The 25,645-nt window shown below is 41.7% G+C and overlaps 1 protein-coding gene across 2 annotated transcripts in view; it reads right to left on the bottom strand.

Annotated features, from left to right (window-relative positions):
• Window positions 1-25,645, bottom strand: part of myo5b (myosin VB) — a 270,346-nt gene that overhangs the window by 78,400 nt on the left and 166,301 nt on the right. For both annotated transcript variants that reach the window (XM_048526919.2, XM_048526929.2), the window contains exons 15-20: window positions 23,571-23,717; window positions 21,828-21,925; window positions 12,410-12,496; window positions 6,062-6,170; window positions 4,557-4,768; window positions 1,452-1,608 (exon numbers count right to left, since the gene is read on the bottom strand). In XM_048526919.2, coding sequence (XP_048382876.2) covers window positions 1,452-1,608; window positions 4,557-4,768; window positions 6,062-6,170; window positions 12,410-12,496; window positions 21,828-21,925; window positions 23,571-23,717 — 810 coding nt within the window. The remainder of the gene's footprint in view (window positions 1-1,451; window positions 1,609-4,556; window positions 4,769-6,061; window positions 6,171-12,409; window positions 12,497-21,827; window positions 21,926-23,570; window positions 23,718-25,645) is intronic.

Below are 25,645 nucleotides of genomic sequence, written 5' to 3'. Positions count from 1 at the left end.
GTCGTAATTATATATTTAAAAATGTGAATCATTGCATCAAAAAGCGGTGACAGAATCAGATATTCTCAAAAATTAATGCAGAAAGTGGAGAGTTATGGCCTTTCAGAACCTGCCACAGAATGACAGAGGGAGTCACATAGTTATTGTAATATTTATTGATCTGTTTTTGATTTGTTTATCTGTGCGTTTAGCACTGTCTCCTAATAAATAATAAAATGGATTATATTTTACTTTTGGGAAATCTGTAGTCTAGGAGTGGCACATACTAAGTGTAGGAAGAAAAGGGTGACCTTTGAGCTGATCTGTTTATTCTACATTATTCCCCAAAGACAGATTTGGTGAGTTGTGCACACACATGGTCCCTTATGGTGGTTTAGAATCTATTTTTTTTCCATTCTGTCTGTCCTGGCTGAAAGCTTTGAGTAACAATGACAGCATTACATGCCCTTTGCACCAATTTCCAAAGTATTAATATTTTAGCCAGCTCACTCAATAATAACCGAATGCATTCCTACCAAAAATAAAATATTTATTTCACTGTAATAAAACTGACTAGTGTTGAAACTTTGAGGACAAACATGAACTAAGTGACCTAATCATAAATATCATAATATTTAAAAGGATATATATTTCCTCTTGCATTTGCAGTGTTATAATGAAAAAATGTTGACTAAATCAATATTTCACAAGGAATTACTAACTAAGTGTGAATCATAAGAAAACATGTACTATAATACCAAGTAATGCTTCAGCACATAATCATTGTTAATTGGTCATTGTTCTGCTACTTCTTCAGAAAACACGTTTTTCTTCTCAGACATCATGATCACAAATGACCAATTTCAAAGGGCTATAGCCTCTACTGCAAGGATGCTGGAAAAACTGCAACAGTACATTGTGCTTATTTGATTCCTGCGTACTTTGATGGATACCTATAATCAACACTGGGGTTTTCAGACATGCTAATGAGGAGACGTATTATCTGCATAAATCCCCTGCATCAAGAAGCTGGGTTGCCCAAGTATAAAAGCTGCCTACCAAGGAGATGCCACCAAAAAGGTAAGTTTGGACATTTTTAAAATTCAAGAAGGTAGAACAAGCAGCTTCGTTTCGAGCTCCACAGCATCATGGTGGTTGCTCCAGGGTACAATCAACATTCTTCCACTCCCCTGCTGTGTGTCAATTTTGGTCAAGAAATTCATCTTTTGCAATGGTGAGCTGCCTGCGGAGGCTGCAATGCCCAATTTAGTAAGTAATGCTCAAGGTCCAATTTTGGACTTGTGCGCAGCTCACAGGTGGGACCAGGAATCCTGAAAAACATTGAGATTATCATTGGGCCCAGAATCGGACAAAATGTGCCTCATGGAGGTAAGGGGCCTTTCGTTTTCAAGATTGAAAATTAGAACGTAACTTTGTGTGTAAACTTAAACACAGAAACATGAAACACTTACCTCATGGTACACCTGCCTGACAAACCTTCCACGAGTGTAAGCCTGAATTGTGATGGCTGCATTGCGGATATGCAGATACTTCCTTCGCACAACAAGCATCCTATACTGCTTCTGAAAAATGACTGCGGCTCTTGTTTTTCGCAACAAATCCACCAATCTTTGAATGACCAAAATGAACAGAAAATTAACAAGAATGCACCGAGGCAGGCTAGCTGATAAAAATAGATGCAAGTAATGCAACGTGTCATAAAATACAATTTTAAAATTTAAAAACAAAATCAAAATCTGAAATCAAGGTAGGCTCAAGAGTTTTGAGGGGAAGAAATTAATGAGACTTTAATGCTGGGATATAGTGGATAAGGCAAAAGAAAAGGACGTGGGGGCAGGGGAAAAAATGGACACTGGGTCAGATGATTGGACCTTGATGGTGTGGGGTTGGGGCAGGGGAGAGGTGGTGCAGGGGCTGGTATCTGCAACTTGTGATGCTTCATGCGATAGAGTAGGTGGTAATATTTGTTGAGGAAGACAAAGGAGGAAACACTCTAGAAGGTTCTTGGCACCTGGAATTCTACTTCCAACATAGCGAGAACCTTCTGAACAGCAGGTGAGAGAATGCTCTTTTACATAAGGCAAAATCTGCTTGAACACTTAGGGCGCACACCCAAGGCAGTTGTCTGGGCCTTGTGGCCCAAAGACAGGGACACTATCACTCACCACAATAGCCTGAAACTTATTTTATCTTCCTTCAAAGTAATTAGGATGCAAGTGGTTTAATAAAACTAAACTCAGCTGAAACGTTACCACAATCAGACAACGTACAAGCCTTTAATGCCTACACCCAAGGATATCGAACAAGTATGTGGTGCAGCAACAGGGGGCCGCTGAGCAACTGAGCAGTATAGTGGCAGAGAAAGAAAAGGTGCGAAAATGGCAAAACAAAAACCCGATGAACCGCAGATGCTGGAAATCAGAAAGAAAGCAGAAATTGCTGGAAAAAGTTCAGCAAGTCGGGCAGCATCTGTGGAGACAAAGCAGAGTTAATGTTTCGGGTTCCAGTGACCTTTCTTCAGAGCCTCTAAAGTAGCTGGCAGCACTCCAGGTAGAGAAGTCACCAGGGCCTGGACGCGAGGTATCCATGGTTGACACTTAGTGACTCACACCTTGTTGTGCAGCCTTTTCTGATGAGGAGAATAGCTACAGGGAAATATGCTTTTGTATTGAGCTTTTAGAAAACATGTTTTATGCTTAAGGACAGGGATACCACGTCAGTCAAAAGCCCACCAATGTAACAGACGGCTGCTGAGCTTGGCCTCCTGAGACTTCTGTCCATGCCTGCAGAAGTAATACTTTTCGATAGCTGCTATCCAAATAGGTGGCAGCACTATAGTCCCAGGCGTGACAAATTCAATTAGTGACCATTGCTGAAACTACAGGAGAACAGCAGCAGTGGGACCTCAGGGCTCACATATGTTATTCCCTGAGCATGGCCACAGAAGTTGAAACATTGGTCAGATAGCTTTTAGGATCACTGTGTTTATTCATAGAGGCGTAGAGTATAAAAGCAAGGAAATGACGCTACACCTCTACAAATCATTAGTCAGACCACATTTGGAGTGCTGTATAAAAACCAAAAGAACTGCAGATGCTGCAAATCAGGAACAAAAAGAGAGTTGCTGGAAAAGCTCAGCTCAGAAGGGTCACCAGACCTAAAACATTAACTCTGTTTTCTCCTTCACAGATGCTGCCAGACTTGCTGAGCTTTTCCAGCAACTTGGTTTTTGTTTGGAGTACTGTGTTCAGTTTTGGGCACCTTAAGAGAAGATGTTAAAACCAATGCTGGCCTAGCCAGAGATGCCACATCCTGCGAGTGAATTAAAAATGAAGCCGTGGAAAGAGTGCAAAGGAGATTTAACAGAATGAGACCAGGAAAGAGGGATATTGGACACTAGGAAAGATTAGAGAAGTTTGTTTTACTCTCCTTGGAGCAGAGAAGACTAAGTGATGAACTTAGCAAGGTTGTGTTCAAAATGTGAACAATATTGACAGTGTAAAGAAGGATATTCTATTCCCACTAGTCGGTATGTCAGTAACTGGGGGTACACCTTGAAGATTGTCAGCAAGAAAGCTCATGATGGGCTGAATAGCCTCCTTCTGTACTGTGAAATTCCACAATTATATGATTCTAACCAGAACCAAGAAATGCACCACCAATTTTATTCCAGACAAGTTGGACCAAAGGTACTGTTTTCATGCTGTACATCTTTATGACTATGACATCCCCTTCAGGCACATGCTTTTGTCCCCAGCCAGCATAAGTGAAAGAATTTTTGACCTAACTACAACTTAAGCTACAAAATTTTATTTTAATTAATTGCTTTCAAGTCACAGGTTCCCCATTGTAGGACTTTCTTTGAAGCTGTTGATGAGGTTTTCAGAACATTAGAAATCAGATTCAAAGTACCAGAAGGCCCACTGAACCTGCTCTGCCATTTAATAACATTGCGACTGAATTAAATCCTGGTCTATTCCCTGCATTCCTTTAGTTTCCAGCAATCTGTCAATCTCCATCTTGAACAGACTCTGAATATTCACAGCCCTCTAAGATAATTTCAACGATTCATAACTTTGTAACTGAAGAAATTTCTTCTCAGCTCAGTCCCAAATGACCCATAGTTCTTAACTCTTTGACAAAGGCAAGCAAGCATGATCAAGTCCTTTCACAATTTTATATCTTTCAGTTCGACCTAATGCTTCTTAACTCCAGAAAATTGAGACCTATTCTACTCAATATCTCCTACTGGACAGCCCTCGTATCCCTCAATCAAGATTTTGACCTTTGATGTTAGTTGAAATTTTCTGCATTGATCCAAAAACTGCTAATGACATTAAACAAGTCAAATAATTGGTAAGTTCTTTCCACAGACCAATATTGTTTCCAATATTTCATCAATGTGGCTTGTGGAGGTGTTAAATGGCACCTACTTCATAGTAAGTTCGATAGTAGGGTGGCAGGAGAGACTGGACAATCAGAACACGTTAGCTGTCTGAGTTGGTATGTCCCTTCAGTCACTAATAATGCATTAAAGTCCTCAGAAGGGAGCCTACCTGCGAGCTTGATAGCCCCGAACATGTTTCTGAATAGTGATAGCAGCCTTCTTCATCCGTCTATACTTAATTCTCTGTAACCAACCGCGAACAGTCTTCTGTATCATCATACACGCAGCTCGGAACTTATCTGCTCGCAGTTTCTCCAAATATGCCACCTGACCAGCACGGAAGAAGATTTTGGATCGGCCAAACTGGAATTTATCAGGATCCTAAAAAATAATCACAGAGAAAGCTGTCTACTGAGTGATTGTATCATTCAATTTGTGTAATCAGTAGAGAAGAGGCTGCTAGCCCATCAAGACTGTGCCAAAAATCTAATCTAATTTTACATGAATCTCACTTTCCAGCACTTGGCCACAGCCTTGAATGTTGTGACATGTCAAGTGTTCGTCTAAGCACTTTTTAAAAGATTGAGGTTTTGTGCCTCAACTACCAACACATCCATACATATATACCAACACAGGCACACACACAGAATCCCAGATTGCTGCCACCCTTTGGATGAAATTTCTTTTCCCTCAAATCACCTCTGAAGTTCCTGCCTTTCATCTCAGCATTATGTTCCCTTATTATCAACTCTTCAACTTAACAGAACAGGTGCTTCCTATCCAGCTTGACTGTACACCTCAATCATGTCCAAGCTCAACATGCTCTCTCTAAAGAAATAACCTGAACTTATCCATAGCTAAACCACTCCATCCCAGGCAACATCTTGGTGAATCTCCTCTGCAATCACATCATTCCTACAGTGTGGTGACCAGAACTGCACAAAGCACAGTTACAGTCTAACCAAAGTCCTGTACAGCTCCAACATAATCTCCCTGCTTTTATAATCTATGCCACCACTGATAAACGCAAGTATTCTGTATGCCTTCTTAACTAACCTATCAACCAGCCCTGCTGAATTCAGGGATCTATGGACAAAGGCTTCAAGATCCCTGCGCTTCTGAGATTCCTAGTGTCCTGCCATTCAATGAGTACTCCCTTGTCTTGTTACTTCTTTCAAAATGTATCAGTATTTACTATCAGTACAAGAACAGCATATACATATATTGGAACATGCCTATGATGTTTCTGCAGGCAAAATTGGCAAGAAGTTATTTTCTGACAGAGACCGGTTCCATTAATAAGGACACTCTACCGGCACAAAGTTATTTTCATTCTAAACGGAGTGTGGGCATCACTGGCTAAAATCAGCATTGCCCATTCCTAATTGCCCAGAGGCAGTTGAGAGTCAACCACATTGCTGTGGGCCTGGAGTCACATGTAGGCCAGGCCAGGTAAGGATGGCAGTTTCCTTCCCTAAAGGACATTAGTGAACCAGATGGGATTTAAAAAAATAAACAATTCACTAGCTCTTAACTTTGTTTTTATAGAATTCAAATTTCACAATATTGCATGGCAGGATTTAAACACACGACCCTAGTCATGAACAGGTTGAGCTTCCAGATTAATCAGCCAGCGACGTCACTACAATGCCACTGACTCCACGAAATTCTTACCTTGATAACGATTTCAAGAAGTCTCTTACAAGTCTCTTTCTTATCGTTTAATATATTCTTCTTGGTCATTAGGACTCTATATCGGTCGAAGAATTCATGGTACGTCCACCTATCAAAAAATTATATTTGGCACTGTGACAACTCAGTTGCATAATTTTTAGGTGGCTCGAGGACACTTGTCCAGCAAATTATGGAGGAAATACATTGGATGTAGATAGTCAGAAGAACACTAAGTGGATATTTTTAGGAAACAAAATCAATTTCATTTTATACTCAGTCTTGTTCATAGACTATGCTATTGATCCAAACAAATTGTTCAGTACAGGAATAGGTTCAATTATTAGCAAAAGAGAAAAGCTAAAGAAATTAGGATTAAAAAAAAGACAAATCAGATGAGACCTTTTCACTCACAAGGGAGAGAATTATGAGGCAAGTTTTAGCAAAGTAGTCAATATAAACAGATTCAAAATTTAATTTTTAATGGAGTAACCAATGGACACGATGCTGAAAAGAAATAATTACAAGGCAGGTGGATATCGCAGTGGGTCTCAGAGACAGAAGCTCAACATTCAAGCTCCACTCCAGGACATGATCGCCATAGAAAGAACAGTGAACGACTCCAATGTTTGATGTGGTACGTTACCCCTTGCCCTCAGTGACAGGCTAGTGGCCTGATCTAGGCAAATGTAGCAATGGAAACAGCCAAATCATGTGCCTTGTATCTCACTAGAGATAAGAGGAAGGTGAGGAGGAAAGAATTAATTTAAATAACATCACTGTTCTTTTCTCAGTTGGCATTCAACTTAGTTTGAGTTCAATCTGTTTTACACTGGTGTCGCATTACTGCTGCAGATGTTGCATCTGCTCCAGTTTGCACTTTTGCAGAAAGCTCATTAGTAGTTAGCTTCTTTATTTTATGCTCAGGGATTTTCTCAGAAGCCAACAAAAGAACTGGTACAAGAAGTGACACAAACTGCTGGAACTCAGAAGTTCTCCATCATGTCCGTGCCAGTAGTGGGTACCTTAGGAACACACAGGTAAGACACAGATACGCTTCAAATTTGAAATAAGGGTCTAGATATTCCAATGGCCAAAGAGTCACTTGGGCAGCTCAAACTGGAGTTGAGCTTTGACACAGCAAACCCTACACAAATTGTTTGGGACACTGAAGATTCTGATGGGCACTGTCTGGAGCCCTCTGAAAGAGTCTATGAAAGGCAAAAAATTGGCAAGGTTCACTTCAGTTGAGTTCATGATTATTTAGGAAAAATTGAAACCATTAAAATTGAAGTCCAACTCCTGGGAAGCTATTAAGCTGACCCCCTATAACTTACCACTCCTCAACCTGTCAAGTACACCTCTCCCAACCTCTGGGAACCCCTCCTCCATCCCACCTCACCAGTTTTACTGATCATTCCCCCCATGCCCCTTCCAAATTCCCAACACCAGTCCAGACAAATACCTTTGATTGCTACAAGCCACATTCCTGCCTCTTGAACTACCCTAAGCACTCGATCACATGCTTAAACCCACAAGGTAACCTCAAACTTACGTTTTCACAGTAGCTGTCAAAGTGCCTGGCTATGCTGCCAGATATTTAAATGTCAGAACACAGCACACTGATTGTGGCAAGAAGGTACCTGGATTTGACTTTCCCTGACTACCACGAATGATAAGAGATATGTATTAATTTCAGAATTAGTCTGCATTTCTGAAGGAGCCAGGAATGGAATTCCCAGCTAGAAAGGTGTTGCAGAGGACTAATGGAAAAAATGATGGAGCAGAGTGGCAATAGTCTGAAGAAGCTGGGACTGTTCTTCTTGGAGAGAAGCAAGCTGAGGGGACATTTTATAGAGGTTTTCAAGATAAGACCATAAGACATAGGGGTGGAAGTAAGGCCATTCGGCCCATCGAGTCCACTCCGCCATTTAATCATGACTGATGGGCATTTCAACTCCACTTCCCTGCACTCTCCCCTTAGCCCTTAATTCCTTGCAAGATCAAGAATTTATCAATCTCTGCTTTGAAGACATTTAATGTCTCAGCCTCCACTGCACTCCGTGGCAATGAATTCCACAAGCCCACCACTCTCTGGCTGAAGAAATGTCTCCTCATTTCCATTTTAAATTTACCCCCTCTAATTCTAAGGTCCACAGGTCCTAGTCTCCCTAACTAATGGAAACAACTTCCCAGCGTCCACCCTTTCTAAGCCATGCATTATCTTGTAAGGTTCTATTAGATCCCCCCTCAATCTTCTAAAGTCTAATAAATACAATCTCAGGATCCTCAGCCGTTCATCGTATGTTAGGCCTACCATTCCAGGGATCATCCATGTGAATCTCCGCTGGACACGCTCCAGTGCCTGTATGTCCTTTCTAAGGTGTGGGGACCAAAATTGGACACAGTATTCCAAATGGGGCCTAACTAGAGCTTTTTAAAGTCTCAGAAGCACATCGCTGCTTTTATATTCCAACCCTCGAGATAAATGACAACATTATCTTCGCTTTCTTAATCACAGACTCACCCTGCAAGTTAACCTTATTAGAATCCTGGACCAACACTGCCAGATCCCTTTATACCTCAGCTTTATGAATTTCCTCACCATTTAGAAAAAAGTCCATGCCTGTATTCTTTTTTCCAAAGTGCAAGACCTCGCATTTGCTCACACTGAATGTCATCAGCCATTTCCTGGACCACTCTCCTAAACTGTCTAAATCTTTCTGCAGCCTCCCCACCTCCTCAGTACTACCTGTCAACCTAACTTCGTATCATCGGTAAACTTCACCAGAATGCCCCCAGTCCCTTCATCCAGATCATTAATATATAAAGTGAACAGCTGCGGCCCCAACACTGAACCCTGCAGGACACCACTTGTCACCAGGTGCCATTCTGAAAAAGAGCCTTTTATCCCAACTCCCTGCCTTCTGTCAGACAGCCAATCCTCAAATCCATGCCAGTAGTTCACCTTGAACACCATGGGCCCTCACCTTGCTCAGCAGCCTCCCGTGAGGCACTGTATCAAAGGCCTTTTGGAAGTCTAGATAGATAACATCTACTGGGTTTCCCAGGTCTAACTGGCTTGTCACCTCTTCAAAGAATTCTAACAAGTTTGTCAGGCACAACCTCCCCTTACTAAATCCATGTTGACTTGTTCTAATCTGACCCTGCACTTCCAGGAATTTAGAAATCTCATCCTTAACAATGGATTCTAGCATTTTACCAACTATCGAGGTTAGGCTAAATCAGACTATAATTTTCCATCTTTCGTGTTGATTCTTTCTTGAACAAGGGGGTTACAACTGCGATTTTCCAATCATCTGGGACTTTCCCTGACTCCAGTGACTTTTGAAAGATCACAACCAAAGCCACCGCTATTTCCTCAGCCACCTCCCGCAGAACTCTAGGATGTAGCCCATCAGGGCCAGGAGATTTATCAATTTTTAGACCTTTTAGCTTTTCCAGCACTTTCTCTTTTGTAATGCCTACCGTACTCAACTCTGCCCCTGACTCTCCCTAATTGTGAGGATATTACTCATGTCTTCCACTGTGAAGACTGACGCAAAGTACTTATTAAGTTCTTCAGCTATTTCCTTATCTCCCATCACTAGCCTTCCAGCATCAATTTGGAGCGGCCCAATGTCTACTTTTGCCTCTCGTTGGTTTCTTATGTATTGAAAGAAGCTTTTACTATCATTTCTAATATTACTGGCTAGCCTACCTTCATAGTTGATCCTCTCCTTCCTTATTTCTCTGTTTTTTTTTTAGCCTTCCACATCTTCTGATTTCCCAGTGCTCTTGGCCACCCTATAGGCTGTCTCTTTTTCTTTGATACATTTTCTGACTTCCTTTGTCAGCCATGGCTGTGTAATCTCCACCACCACCACCCCCCCGGCCCGGATAATCTTTCTTTTCCTTGGGATGAACTTCTGTACTGTGTCCTCAATTACACCCAGAAACTCTTGCCATTGTTGCTCTACTGTTTTTCCCGCTAGGCTCTGCTTCCAGTTGATTTTCGTCAGTTTCTCTCTCATGCCCCTGTAATTACCTTTATTTAACTGTAACACCATTACATCCGATTTTGCCTTCTCTCTTTTTCAAACTGCAGACTGAACTCTACCATATAATGATCGCTGCCTCCCAAGTGTTCCCTTACTTTAAGATCTTTTATAAAGTCTGGCTCATTACATAGCACTAAGTCCAGAATGGCCTGCGCCCTTGTGGGATCCATCATAAGCTGTTCCAAAAAGCCATCCTGTAAACATTCCATGAATTCCCTTTCTTTGGATCCACCAGCAACATTATTCACCCAGTCCACCTGCATACTGAAGTCCCCCATGATCGCCGTGACCTTGCCTTTCTGACATGCCCTATCTATTTTGTGGAATCAAGGGTTATGGGGATAAGGCAGGAACAGGATACTGAATGTGGGTGATCAGCCATGATCACAATGAATGGTGGTACTGGCTCAAAGGGCCGAATGGCCTACTCCAGCACCTATTGTCTATTGCCTGGTGTATCCCATTATGGTATTTTTGCCTTTGTAGTTCCTCAACTCAACCCACACAGACACCACATCATCTGATCCTGTGTCATTCAGTACCATAGATTTAATTTCATTCTTAACTAACTAGGCAACCCCACCCCCTCTGCCCATCTCCCTGTCTTTTCACTAAGTCGTAAATCCTTGGATGTTTAACTGCTGGTCCTGAACTCCCTGCAACCATGTATCCGTGATGCCTATCACATCATAATCTTTCAAGATGATTTGTGCCGTTAATTCATCTACTTTGTTACAAATGCTACAAGCATTTCGGTAAAGTGCCTCAATGCTAACTTTCTTATCATTATTAGAGATATTGGAAATCATAAGATGCCCTAAGTTATCCTTCCTTTTTGCTGTATTCCTAGTCTGCCTCGAGCTTAAACCCACCTGCTGCTTATCTTTCCATTTAACTCCATACTCCCTGTTGCTTTCCCTTTCCCCCAACTCAGAAGTTTAAAGTCCTACTGACCACCTTATTTCTCCTTTATCGCTAGAACACTGGTTCCAGATCGGTTCAGGTAGAGACAGTCCCAACGGTACAGATCCCCCTGGTTCCAAAACTGATGCCAATGCCCCATGAAATGGAATCCCTCTTTCCCACACCAATCCCTTCGCCACGTGTTTACTTCCCTAACTTGCTTATCCCTATGCCAATTGGCACATGGCTCGGGCAGTAATCCAAAGATTGTGACCCTTGAGGACCTGTACTTCAATTTCCTTCCTAATGCTTCATAATCCCTGAACAGGTCTTCTACCCTAGCTTTGCCTATGTTGTTAGTCCCAACGTGGACCAGAACGACTGGATCATCCTCCTCCTGCTCCAATATCCTTTCAAGCCAGTCGGAGATGTCTTGCATCCTGGCACCCGGCAGGCAATACACCATGCAGGACTCCTGATCCGGCTTGCATAGGATACCATCTGTCCCCCTAATTAGAGAATTGTCTCCAACAACTATGTGTCTTTTTGCTCCCCCATCTTGAATGGCCTTCTGCACCAGTGCCATGGTCAGCTGGCTCATCCTGTCCACAGCCCTTTCCCTCATCCTTACAGGGAACAAGAACCTCAAACCTTTTGGACAAGGTCAAGGGCTGAGGCTCCTGCACTCCTAAACTCAGAATCCCCCTACTTGCCTCACTTACAGTCACACCCTGTTGTCTGTGAACACTTATTGAATTTGAATTACTTAATCTACCGGGTGTGCCTGTCTCCAGGAACAAAGTGCCCAGGTAACTCTCCCACTCCCGGATGTGCCACAGAGTTTGAAGCTCAGATTCCAGATCATCAATTCTGCTCCGGAGTTCTTCCAGAAACCACACTTGCTGCAGATGTGGTCGCTGCTGTTCGCAATGGGATCATCCAGTTCCCACATCATACAGCATAGCAGGACAGAATAAATAGCAAGAAGTGTTCCCTCTTATAAAAAATGACATCAAGATGGCATAGATTTAAAGTACTGTGCCAAAGAAACAAAGGTGATTTAAGAAAAATCTTTATTACTTAGCACATAGTTAAGGGTATGGAATGCACTGCCTAGACAGCAGGTACAGGCAGCAAGGGAAAAATGACAGAGTTTGGCAGTCAATAATGATGTCCAATTGAAGAGTTGGTGCAGGCACAATGGAACTGAATGGCCACCTTCTACACCACAACACTTCTGTAACTCTGATATCAATTGCCATTCCTCGCAACGTTCAGCCCATAGTAAGTTGTTTGTGAAATACTTTTGTTTATATCCAGGCTGAACTTTATAGCAATGATACGCACAAACTGTTTTGGATGAGCTCTGCAAAAAGCATGCACCTACCTTGATGGGTAACCCGCAGCACTGATACGAATAGTCTCTAACACACCACAGGCCCGAAGTTGCTGTACAGCGCGCCTGGGATCAAACCTGCAAGGGAGAAAAATGAGCATTTAGAATAGATCCAATCAAAATGTTACTGTCCAGTCTTTTAACTCTATTTATTCTCTCCTTTTTTTTAAATAAAGAAACAATGAGATTTCAGTAGGCATGCTGTAAGACAACACAAATCTGGTGCCTATTTATCAACCACTTTGTGTTACAGATTCATGCACAGTCGAAACTGAGGCAAGACCAAACCCGTTCTTCTCATTCAGGCATGGAGCTCCTGAATCAAATTTATCTTTGTGAACAGTTTAGAGGTTGAGATGGTGGTGTAGTGATTATGTCTTTGGATGTGTAATCCAAAGGCCCAGAACAATGCTTTAGAGTTGTGGGTTTATACCCTGCAATAGCAGCTGGTGGGATTTAGATTAAATAAACAAAACTGGGAATTGAAAGCTAGCCTAGGACACAAGAGGCAAGACAGAGGATGAGGCAAGACAGAGGATGAGGCAAAAGAAGGTAGGGTGTCAAACTTTGATCAAAGAATCAATTACAGCAGTAAGGAAGGATGACATCTGAGAAGGCTCATCAAATGAAGCAACATAGGTAGAAATTAAAATTCAAAAAAGGAGCAAACACATCTCTGGGAGTATACAATAGGCCTCCTAACAGGAGACAAATAGAGGAGCAGGTACATAGGCAAATTTCAGAAAATATGATAGTGGTAGTAGGAAATTTCAGCTTCTCTAACCTTAAGTGGGGTGATCATAGTGTGAAGAATTTAGAATCATGGAACTCTCATTGTGGAAAGAGGCCATTCGGCCCAGTGAATGTGTACCAACCCTCTGCACAGTCTCTGTCCCCACCTTTACAGGGAGCAGAATTCTCAAAGTTTATCAAAGAGAGCTTTTTAAGCCAGTATGTTGAAGGACCTACACTGTATTAGTAGATAAGACAAAATTCAATGCATTGTGAATCGTTTACACCCTGCTGTTTTCCACAATCATTTTTATCAGAGGGGCTACTGGCACCACTGTCAGAGAACAGTACGCCTTGCAAATTATTTGTTGTGTCTCAATTTTTTCCAAATTAATTAGACACCTTGATCCAAATTGTGTTTCGTAAGCTTCCTGGATGCTGAGCGATCATAATAAAAATATATTTTATAAAGATAAAACACTGTGTATCGTGTGCTTTCAGATAAAAGAAATTGGATGCGCAACTGTATTGCAAACTGCTGCAAGTGGAATCATCTGGCACGCCAGAGAAGAATCCTCATCACAAGCGCAACTGCAGATAATCAGCAGGTTGCTACTTCACTTCGTGTTGTGACAGAAAATGTGTTTAAATATTAGAAAATAAAATACAGAGAAGACCATGCTTTTAGTATTGATTTCCACAAATTTCCTGTAATTCAATCACTGGAACTTAGAATACCCATTCTTACTCAAGCAGTCACTTCCTAGCACAAAATAAATGGTTTGAGTTGGCTTATGAATTGAAAGTGTTTTTGGGCTTTGACTGTAATGATTGTTGAATTATCTGCTCAAGTTATGTTATTTGAACAATTCAACTGGAATTTAGGTTAATCAGCTGCCCCTGTGAAGCAGACAGATGTACTAATTCAGGCCAAATCTTGGTGTGCTAAGCAAAGTCAGCAAACTAACAGAATTAAACCGTATCAGGAAGCCAGCCAGTTTTTTCCTATTCTATGGTTCTGCTAGTGTTTCTGTCCTAGGTTTGATGCTGTGCACTGCAAAGCCCAATGCATGCTGGGAGAATGGCACCTTTTTCCTCCTATTATGGCCTTCACAGCATTACAGTGTGAAAAGAGGTCATTATACCCACTGAATAAACACTGACCCTCCGAAGAGCACCACATACAGACCAACCTATCCCTGTAATCCCACATGTATTATGGCTATTTCACCTCATTTGCAGATCCCTGGAGACTATAGGCAACTCAGCATTGCCAATCCACCTAACCTGCACACAGGCACCAGGAAAATGCACAAACTCCACACGGGCAGTCACCCGAAGCTGGAATCAAACCTAGGTGCCCGGTGCTATAAGGCAGCAGTGCTAAATATTGAGCCACTGTGCTGACCCTCAACACTGAATTCAGTAACTTCAGAGCACGTACACCACCCTTCATTTTGATGGCACCCCGTTCCCCTCCAGGATCTAGTTTATATGAAAACCGAAACAACTACAGATGCTGTAGGTTAGGAACAAAAACAAAGTTGCTGGAAAAGCTCAGCAGGTCTGTGAAGGTAAAAAGAGAGTTAACATTTCAGATCCAGTGACGATTCCTCAGTTCTATACCGATCATTAACATCTATTTTGTGCCTTTCCCGCTCTCTGTCAGTGCTTCCTTTCTGTTTTGCTCTAAGCACTTTAATCAGCTGTTCCACATGCTGCTCCGTCCCTTCTATTAACATTAACTTTTCTCTCCTTACGGATGCTGCCAAACCTGAATTTCGCCAGCACTCTGTTTTTATTTCAGATCTACAGTACGTGCAGTAATTTACTTTTATTTCGATGTTCTCATTCAGGAACATCAACACCAATTGTACTCACGTACAACATCATTTGTCAGGAACTGGTCTAACTCCCACCTTGGAGGAGTGGTTAATCACTTAAAATATTATGCCAGCGAGGATCATTGTGGAGTACATTTGTTTTTTCACTAACAGGACATAAGAATCATTTATTGCCCATCTTCAATTGTCCTCAAGAAAACAGTGGTAAGCCAAATGATTGAAGCCCTGCAGTCCGTTGTACGGATATGCTTAGAGCTGTTAAGGAAAGAACTCAAGGGTTTTGAGCCAGAAAAGCTAATTCAATCAGTAACCTAGTTCCAAGTTAGGCTGGTGTGCATGGAGGAGAACTTGCAAGTGGTGGTTTACTCGTGTATTTACTGCCCTGGTCCTTTAAATTGAGAAGTCTGTGGATTTGGGAGATGCTGTTGAAGAACCTTGCTGTACTGCTGGAATGCATCTTTTAGATGGTATACACAGCAGCCATAACATTCCATGGAAAAGCAATAAGGCAAGCTGTACACATCAATTTGTGTGCATAGAATAGTCAAACTCACATAAAAAGGATAGCTCAAGGAATTTGAAGAGGGGAACATGACTTTGAGAACCTCAACTGCAACCATTTATTTAATTTGGTCATCAGAATAAAACAGAAAATGCAGCATATAGTATAGTTAGAGTCCCAACCAAGATCAATCCAAATAGAATCAATTACACTTTTATTGTTAGCAATAATGCTGACATTTATAGATTGGCTACCTGCCTCAAGTAAAATAAAACTTGTACAGGTCTGCAGTGCAGAAGAAATATTAACTCTTTTTCATTTCACCGCTGCATGTGGGCTACTGTGTGCAGTCCTGGCCACCACACTATAGGAAGGATGTGGAGTCCTTGGAGAGGATGCAAAAGAGGTTTATCAGGATGTTTCAGAGATAGTAGGAACTGCAGATTTTGAGGTAACAAGGTGTAGAGCTAGATGAATACAGCAGGGCAAGCAGCATCAGAGGAGCACGAAAGCTGACGTTTCGGGTTGAGATCCTTCTTCAGAAAAAGGGTCTGAAGAAGGGTCTTGGCCCGAAACATCAGCTTTCCTGCTCCCCTGATGCTGATTGGTCTGCTGTGTTCATCTAGCACTACACCTTGTTATCTCTTATCAGGATGTTGCCTGGATTGGAGTGTATTCGCTATAAGGAAAGGTTGGGCAAACTTGGATTGTTTTCACTGGAGTATCAGAGGCTGACAAGGTGATCTGATTGAAATAGATAAAATTATAAAAGGCACAAATAGGTTGGATTGACAGTGTCATTTTCCTAATGCAGGCATGTCAAATACTACGGAGCACAGTTTTAAAGGAGAGGATGAAAGGTTTAAAGGAGATGTGCAAGGCATGTGTGTTCTTAAACTGATGGTGATAGGTGCGTGGAACGTGCGGACAGGGGTGGTGGTAAGAGATGAGTATAATGTGGAAAGATATTTAGATTGACTTACAAACAGGCAGGAAAACAGACATACAGACTATGGCATCATGTTCAGCCAAAGGTTGTGCTGTGCTGTTCTGAGTTCTTAAAATGAAATCAAATTCCAAAACAAAAGTCAAACAGTAAAAATGGTAAATTGCATAGATCACCTCTCCTAAAGCTTTGTACTACTATTAATTTATGGAGCTCGTTATATGAAAAATAACTGCTATAGCACTTCATTTGATGCTTTGTTTCATTGATTTTCCAGGTTATAATATTTTGTTGACAATCATATATCCCTGCAGGCAACAGGGATCATACTGAATTACGTTTCACCTCTCCTTGTTTCTTCAAGGAGACAAAGTGTTAGTTGGATCGGAAATTGGCTTGCTGAAAGAAGACAGAGGGTGGTGGTTGAGGGGAAAAGTTCATCCTGGAGACCAGTTACTAGTGGTGTACCACAAGGGTCTGTGTTGGGTCCACTGCTGTTCGTCATTTTTATAAATGACCTGGATGAGGGTGTAGAAGGATGGGTTAGTAAATTTGCAGACGACACTAAGGGCGGTGGAGTTGTGGATAGTCATGAAGGATGCTGTAGGTTGCAGAGAGACATAGATAAGCTGCAGAGCTGGGCTGAGAGGTGGCAAACGGAGTTTAATGCAGACAAGTGTGAGGTGATGCACTTTGGTAGGAGTAACCAGAATGCAAAGTACTGGGCTAATGATAAGATTCTTGGTAGTAGAGATGAGCAGAGAGATGTTGGTGTCCATGTACACAGATCCTTGAAAGTTACCACCCAGGTTGACAGGGCTGTTAAGAAGGCATACAGTGTTTTAGCTTTTATTAACAGAGGGATCGAGTTCCAGAACCAAGAGGTTATGCTGCAGCTGTACAAAACTCTGGTGCGGCCGTAGTTGGAGTATTGCATTCAGTTCTGGTCACCGCATTATAAGAAGGACGTGGAAGCTTTGGAAAGGGTGCAGAGGAGATTTACTCGGATGCAGCCTTGTATGGAGGGAAGGTCTTACGAGGAAAGACTGAGGGACTTGAGGCTGTTTTCAGTAGAGAGAAGAAGGTTGAGAGGTGACAATTGAAACATATAAAATAATCAGAGGGTTAGATAGGGTGGATAGGGAGAGCCTTTTTCCTAGGATGGTGACGGCGAGCACGAGGGGGCATAGCTTTAAATTGAGGGGTGAAAGATATAGGGCAGATGTCAGAGGTAGTTTCTTTACTCAGAGTAGTGAGAGCATGGAACGCTTTGCCTGCAACAGTAGTAGATTTGCCAACTTTAGGTACATTTAAGTCGTCATTGGACAAGCATATGGACGTACATGGAATAGTGTAGGTTAGATGGGCTTCAGATCGGTATGGCAGGTCGGCACAACATTGAGGGCTGAAGGGCCTGTACTGTGCTGTAATGTTCTATGTGTATTCTCTGAAAATTCCAGGTAATAGTAAGTAAAATTGCAACAAACAAAACTTTGCCTCAAGATTCAAATTCAAAAATTTTAAATGGCATACTTTTCACATTAATGTGATATTAGCATGGGACAATGTTTGAATACATATGGAACAATACTCTATTATCCCCCAAGAATTTCCTCAGTAGGTCCCTTAGTTTCTCCACTTTTAAGATTACCATAATGCTCACTCTTCATAAAATCATTAGCTCAGCACCTGCCATGCTGCTTACCCTCTGTCAAGTACCTCAGGATATTTTGCTATGTTATATAAACGCACATTATTATTACAGTCAACTCTGGACTCTCTTCAAGCAATTGCACGGAATGAATCAATGTAAGCTTTACTACATTGAGTGAACTATTTTGCCATTGTGGAACATTTAGCACACAGTTTGGGATGTAAAGGACAGAAATAAAGATTTCAAGAAGCCAGTTATTCAAGTTGATTTGTATCATGAAAGAAGGAATTTACCGTATAAAAGTGCTTCATAACCAATGAAGAGCTTGAAATGTTTTAATTGCTTTCATCTAGAAAAAATACTGCAGCCAATTTGCATTCAACATGACCCCACACAGAACAAAGGTAAAATAATGTGCTTTGGTGAGGATGTTGTGTTAGTTGAGGGATGGTGGTGAAGAAATTGAGAAGTGTCTTCAGGTCTCTTAAGTATACCTAAAAGGTACAGATCGACTCTTGGTTTAATGTTTAATCTGAGAGATGACACCTCCCATAAACTCAGATAATTTACAAAATGCGTCATATTTACCTGCTACACTATTATTAATCACCTGTTTGCAGCACTGTCGCACTTAGCTTCCAGATAAAAGGAACAGAATCCAAGCTCCTTGAGCTGGTAAATGCTACATGTGACTTATTGCAATATGTCTTCTTAATAGCAAGTGCAGATGCTAACTGTTCCCTTCAATTACAGTGAATAGTTCAGTAGGGTCCAACAACTAGAAAGGCACATTGTTCGAGATTTTCTCAGTTACATGTGCATGCATTAACAGACTCAAATCATAATCACATGCATTAACGGACCAATTAATCACAACAGCAAGTGACAGAGTTTGTCCACTAAAACGTACAAAAGACAAGTCATCACTTCACAATGTCTAAAACATGTCAATATCAACTAGAACTGTGCAGTGATGTATTGAGTCGCACTTTTTCCAAAATGTGGAATATCACACAAAGAAAATGTCCTATTGAACAAAAAGATGCTACATTTGCTGTTGATTTATTGTCCTACATGAGTCCCTATTCAGCCAACATCCCCTTAAAAATACGTGCCCTCATATGGAAACCAAGAGAAATAGCACCCAGGCAACTGTGTCTACATGCCTATCTAATGATGCTGCTACAGAGCTCAAGAATTCTATATCCCAGAGTAAAACTGCAATAACAATGTTAACTGTAGCATGTTGTGCAAATTAGATGTAAATTTTTAAAAATAATTAATTGAAAACTTGCAGCACATTTTTCTCCACAGTCAGCCAGCAGCCTGAAAGCTAATTTAAATTCATAACAAGTGCCATGGGCTACAGGCCCTGAAGGTACATATTAAATCTAGATGGGCCACAGTCTGAGAATTGGTAAGGTCGTGGAAGTACGTCCTGCTGGTGGGTGGGAAGACGCGGCCAGCAGCATAGCCAGAAATCATGCAGCCAGAGTCTGGTCAAAAGGATTTGTCACAATGTCCTTTCGAAGCCTAGCAACATGAATGTCTGACCATGTTCAGATGGCAGGACTGAATTCATCAGAACCTCAACAGGTCTCAACAGTGATCAGAGAAATAAGAACATAAAAAAATAGGAGGAGCAGACATTTTTGCTCCTTGATCCTACTCTGCTACTCGATAAACTCAAGACCTCAATTCAAATTTTCCACCTCCATGCAAAAATCTAGGATGTTCAAAAATCTAACTCAGCCTCCATTGATCTCTGGGGTAAGGAATTCCAAAGATTAATGACCAGAGAAGACATTCTTCTTCTTCCAAATAAGGAGCCTCCAATATGGGGGGAGGTGGGGAGCAGTGATGGCCTGGCAGTATAATCACTGGACTTAAGGTCATGTTTTTGGTACTCGGGTACAAACCCCAACAGAGCAGATGGTAGAATCTGAATTCATTAAATAAAAACAAATTCTGTAATTACGAGTCCGGTGTTGGCCATCAAGCCATTGTCAATTGTCAGAAAAACCTGTCTGGTTCACTCAAGTCCTTCAGGGAAGGAAACTGCAATCCTTACCTGGTCTGGCCTACATGTGACTCCAGTCCCACAGCAATGTGGGTTGGCTCTTAACTACTCCCTGGGCAATTAGCAATGGGCAATAAATGCTGGCTCAGTCAGAAATACTGTGCCTGAATTAAAAAAAAGGCTTTGCCCTTTATATCTAGCTTCCCCATGAGGGAAAACCTCCTCTCAGCCTCTCTACTCTGTCAAGCTTCCTCAAGATTTTTGATCTTGTACATTTCAATAAAAGTTGCCTCATTCCTCTGAACTCCAATGCACACAACTCCAAATTGTTCAACTTCTTCATTCATCGCTTAAGGAGGCTCAAATAGAAGCAGCCATGTGTGTCCAAGTCCCCTCTCAGATCATCAGAAACACTCATTACTTGGACTCATAGCTAAACTCAGACAGTTACTTCCCTTTCACCAGGAGGGCAAATCAAAAATACCAGTGCCTGTTAATCTCCTCTCCATCACAGTTTTGATCTTTAAAGGAGGACAGTGTGCACAATGCCTCAGTGAGGAGTCACACTGGAGGTGGATTGTCCTTAATGGCAATCCTGGTAGCAATGGGGGAAGATGGGATTGGAGTGTGGCAGCAATCCACCCTGGCACAGCTACAGACACTAGGTAGCCACTCACTCCTTGTGATCTCAGGTGATCAGATGGTGTGACAGCCACGTCCTTTCAAGGCATTGTTCCTCCAACAGGTTCAAGCAGCCTGTACAGCCTGTGTAAAGGACACAGTACTTTCTTAACCCCTCAGCATCAAATCTGTCACATACACACGGAACTTGATGCTCCTCCCCAGATGGAAGCTGCTGTGGCTCTCATACAAGCTCTCTGAGAACTCATCTGCACAGCAGGTTGTATCACCACAGGCCTCAAAAGCATACACGCTCTTAGCCCCCGTTCTAAAGGGGACTCCTGTAATTATCCATCTATAACAATTTTAGTTGCACCAGTTTCACTGAGCTGCTTCACTTTGCTGACCTCAGCCTTGCCAATTTCAGCTTTTACAGTTGTGAATTTCTGGTAGGTTTAGGGCTCCCAGACATCCTGCTGAGTTCACTGTTTAGAAAGCAATTGACATCAATTTTTGAGGATTAACAGGATACCAATAATCAGTTAAGTTCCTGCCACTGCACACTCCCAACATGGACCCGAGGAGCCCCCATCTCTAGCAACAGGAACAGATGGCCTAAGGTGGAAAGACATTGGCAAATCAGCCTGAATTATTAGTCTTAAATCTCTTTCCATGCAAAAGCCATTTCTCAAGTCCTAAGAAACCTCCTCCCAAAATTATGATTTGTAGAATATTGTGCAAAGGCTTCAGGGCCCTGCAGTAACCTTGCGATGGGATCACAGAGCTGCACATCACTGTGTATAAATAGCACAACGTGGGCAGAGTTAAAACTCTCTGGAAGACTCACATGGGCACAAGGCACATACATGCAAGAACAAAACAATTATATTAGGTAAGGTAAATCAGAGCCTGGCACACCTAGGATTATTATGTAGAGAAGTATTTAGTAGGAAAGTCACTTTGGAAACTAAACCTGATGACAATGTGTCTTTACCGACTCCTTGACACTCCATCTTGAACCCAAATTTATAATGTGACATCAAACCACAAGAGAAGTAGTATCACCTTAGTCAATGTATACATTACTTACGAGAATGCAGATTTCTCATCATTTGGCTTGATGCAGCGTACATAGTGTGGTGTTGTAGCATTCAAGGTTTCCATGAGTAATTGCAAAGAGTTCCGAAACTGAAGAGGCAGAAAAAAATTTTCACGTAAGTGCAACACACACACACACACACACACACACACACACACAGGGAGACTGAATGTTCCTCAGCATAATAGCTGTGGCAAGTAATAAAAGGGATATTTTGCAGGCTCATCATTTAAGTGCTAAACTGGTTGAACATAAGTCCCACCTGTTATAAAATCATCACGCTTTTCATTTTCATTGAAGAAAATAAGTGAACACCAAGCCCAGTAAACACACAGTTCAAATGGACACTCTCAATGCTAATCTCCTTGGGAAGTGTAGCACTTCTTATTTGATATAGAAAATGGACTGTTATAGTTAAGACCTTAAGTTGTGCAAGTTAATGAGAAGTCTAGAACATTGCAGAGCTCCAAAAGCTTGCTACCAGACAATAATCAGCTGAACAGCAAGCAATAGATATGATGGAAGGGTTGTAATGAATAGTTTCTTCAGAACTAAGGAGTCAGAGTAGTAAGAGAAGGTGGGGGCAGGGAAGATTCTAAGAAGGTCATGAGAATTGGAAGAGGTGAGCACAGAGGTATAAACAATAGAATAGATGTGGGGGTAAGGATTTTGTTGTCTGAATAAAGTAGAAACCCTCTGATATGAAACTTAGCACTTTTGATGGAGGTAGAGAGCCTGGAAGAAAAGAATGGAAGCATAACCTGGTGGCTGTGCAAATCCATTGATTTCAATTTCTATAACCTCCCAGATCTCAGCTATTCAGACACAATGACCTGGATTTTACACTGAGACTGGGCTTGCCCCACCCCCCGGCTTAAATTCCTGTCTTCACTGAGACAACTTACCTGCTGACAGCATGCATCCTAATTTACAGATCTAACTACCTGCTTTTCCATCAACTAGCATTCTGTAAAACCCAGGACAGTGTCATGAAGGAATGACTTCTAATGTCTCCGATTATGTCACTTCAAGCTCGAACCATCTCCTGCTTTCCGTTTAAACAGTTTACATGGCATTTTCATGCCTGTGTGTGTGTGCATTATGCATGCGTGCTTGCTGTGGAGATGGAGCCCATACTCTGAGTACAACTTGTCATTTTGCGTTTACATGTAATGTTTTCCAGCAGCTAACTCTAGGTTCAATCCCCTCTCATTACTATACAATAGACAACGTTCACAATACTGGGATTATCTCGATTTAGCAATTTAAAGAGTAGTAAGTGACTACAAAGTAAGACTCAGAGTCTAGTCCTTATTTATTGCCAGCAGTTCAATCCAGATCTTCAGGTGAAGGACTTGGGCTGACTTCCTTGGCAAAGTACTCAGAGACAGACTCGGGTGTACCCTCCCTGTAACTACTCTCCTTGAAATGCTGCAAATCCAACCGACAATGTGAGCCCTGGTTTGTGTGCTTGTAGCAGAGAAAGCCATTCCAGTGTTCAAAACTGGAAGATGCACAAATGTTAAAAGGTTTTACATGCTACAGGTAAAGGCTGCATTCGGAAAAGCCAGGAGAGAATCTTTTATTAAAAGAAAGAAAATCAACCCTTCAGAATGGCAAACATCTACAAGAAAATTTGGCAGAAAACCTCAAGATTCCGTGAAGTTTCACGATTACATTGCTACATCTGAAGATTCACTTGGGAGGGGCAAAGAACCAAAATAAAACGTGTACCTGATGTCCAACTGTTTTCTTGTGCTCTTTATTGGGTGCTTTCATGGCAGGTTTGAGAGGTCGAACAGTTATTTTAGAAGTCTTTGTCTTCGTGTTGGAAGTAGCAGGTTCCTTCTCTTCCTGGAAGAGATCAGCTACTAGCTGATACTGAAACCAAACACAAAAAAAAGGAGGTGCAATTGAAAACAATAACTCTTTTTGTACAGAACTAAGAGATTCTTCCACACCCCCCTTTCCTCCCCCACCACCAAAGTGAAAAAAAACATACCCGTGCTTCCCTGTATCCTGGAGATGTTAAGAGAATCTGACAACTTTTCAAGCCTCTCTGCCCCTCTCATTCTCTATGTTAACATCTACACAATAAACGTCAGGTGCACTTCCCACCATCACCACCTGAACCAGGCAAGACCAAGAAGCAACTTCATTGCAGTCTTGTTCCAAACATAGACAAATTGAGCTGAATTCGAGAGGTGAGGTGTGACAGACAGCCCTCAAAACCAAGGTAGCATTTGACTAAACATGGAATCAAGGATTCCTAACAAAATTGAAATCATTGGGAATCAGGGAAAGTTTTCCCACTGGTGGCACAAATTAGGGTTGGCCAACAACTAGGATAATCAGCTTAAACCCCAGTATATGGCTGCAGAGGTTCCTCGAGGTGGTACATTAGACCTATTACTGTTAAACTGGAGAAAGTTCAGAAGAGATTTACCAGGACGTTGCCAGGAATGGAGGACTTGAGATATAAAAATAAGCTGGATAGACGGAGACATTTTTCCACCAGAGTATGGGAGTTTGAGGGGTGACCTTATATAGAGGTTTATAAAATCGTGAGGGGCATAGATAAGGTGAAGAGCAAAGATCTTTTCACTAGGATGGGGGAGTTCAAAACTACGAGGCATATTTTTAAGGTGAGGGGAGCAAGATTTAAAAGAGGACGAGGGGCAACTTTTTTTTTTTAAAAACCACAGAGTATGCTTAGTGTATGGAATGAACTACTAGAGGAAGTGGTGGACAGTTCAGTTAAGCATTCAAAAGACATTTGAATAAGTATACGAGTGAGAAACGTTTGGAGGGATACAGGCAAAATGCAGGTAGGTGGATCTAGCTTGGTTTGGGAACATGGTCAGCATGGACTAGTTGGACCAAAGAGTCTGTTTCCATGCTATACTACTATGAACAAACAATCTATAGCTGCTTCAAGGATCTTTCTTCCAACATAAAGGCCACAGAAGTGAGGATGTTCACTGAAAAGGGCACACAGTCTTCAATGCCATTGAACATCCCTCAGATACTAAAGCATTTAATTATCTCTCACATGCAGCCAGACTTGGGCATCATTTAATCTTGCTCCGCTAAGTGACATAACATTTGTAGCACACATGGTTCATTTACTGCCGCTGTGTGAATAAGCCTAGAACGCCCTCCTTAACAGGGTGAAGGATGTATCTAAACTGCATGAGCTGCAGAAATTCTAAAAGGCAGCTCACCACCACCACCTACTCAAAGGCGGTTAATCAGGGACAGGCAATAAGTGCTGACTGTGCGAGCAATACTGATATCCCACAAAAAAACATTAAAATTGAAGAAAAACATTATTTAAGCAATCAGAGGTTAGGATTAAGAATGCACTGTCTAAAGGCAGATATTGATTTATTGCAGTCTTCAGTAGGGAATTGCTCAATATTAGAATACAAGAATGGGAGAAAAATTGTGTTAGGGTACAAAGCAAGAATAGAAGATAAGATTTAATTTGATTTCTCTTCAAAAGAGCTGGTGCACTCAATGTTCTCCTTTCGTGTATAGTATTCCATTATTCTTGGCACTGGAGCCCTGATACATTGTGTTTACCCACGTTGAGGGTTACCAGATCTAATTTCATTACAATTTGAATCAGATCATGCGATGAAATTGGGCAGCACGTTCAGAAGCTCCATAACATGCACTGGATTTATTCCCTAACCTTTCAAGAAAATAAGGAAGAATAAATGTGAAGCACTGCAGGTGCTGAAAATCTGAAACAAATAATAAGTGCTGGGATAAGCAGGTCTGGCAGTATCTGTGGGGACAGAAAC

The sequence above is a fragment of the Stegostoma tigrinum genome, chromosome 1 (assembly GCF_030684315.1).
Source record: "Stegostoma tigrinum isolate sSteTig4 chromosome 1, sSteTig4.hap1, whole genome shotgun sequence".
Taxonomy (NCBI): Eukaryota; Metazoa; Chordata; class Chondrichthyes; order Orectolobiformes; family Stegostomatidae; genus Stegostoma; species Stegostoma tigrinum.
This window is presented reverse-complemented; position numbering and strand designations above follow the sequence as displayed.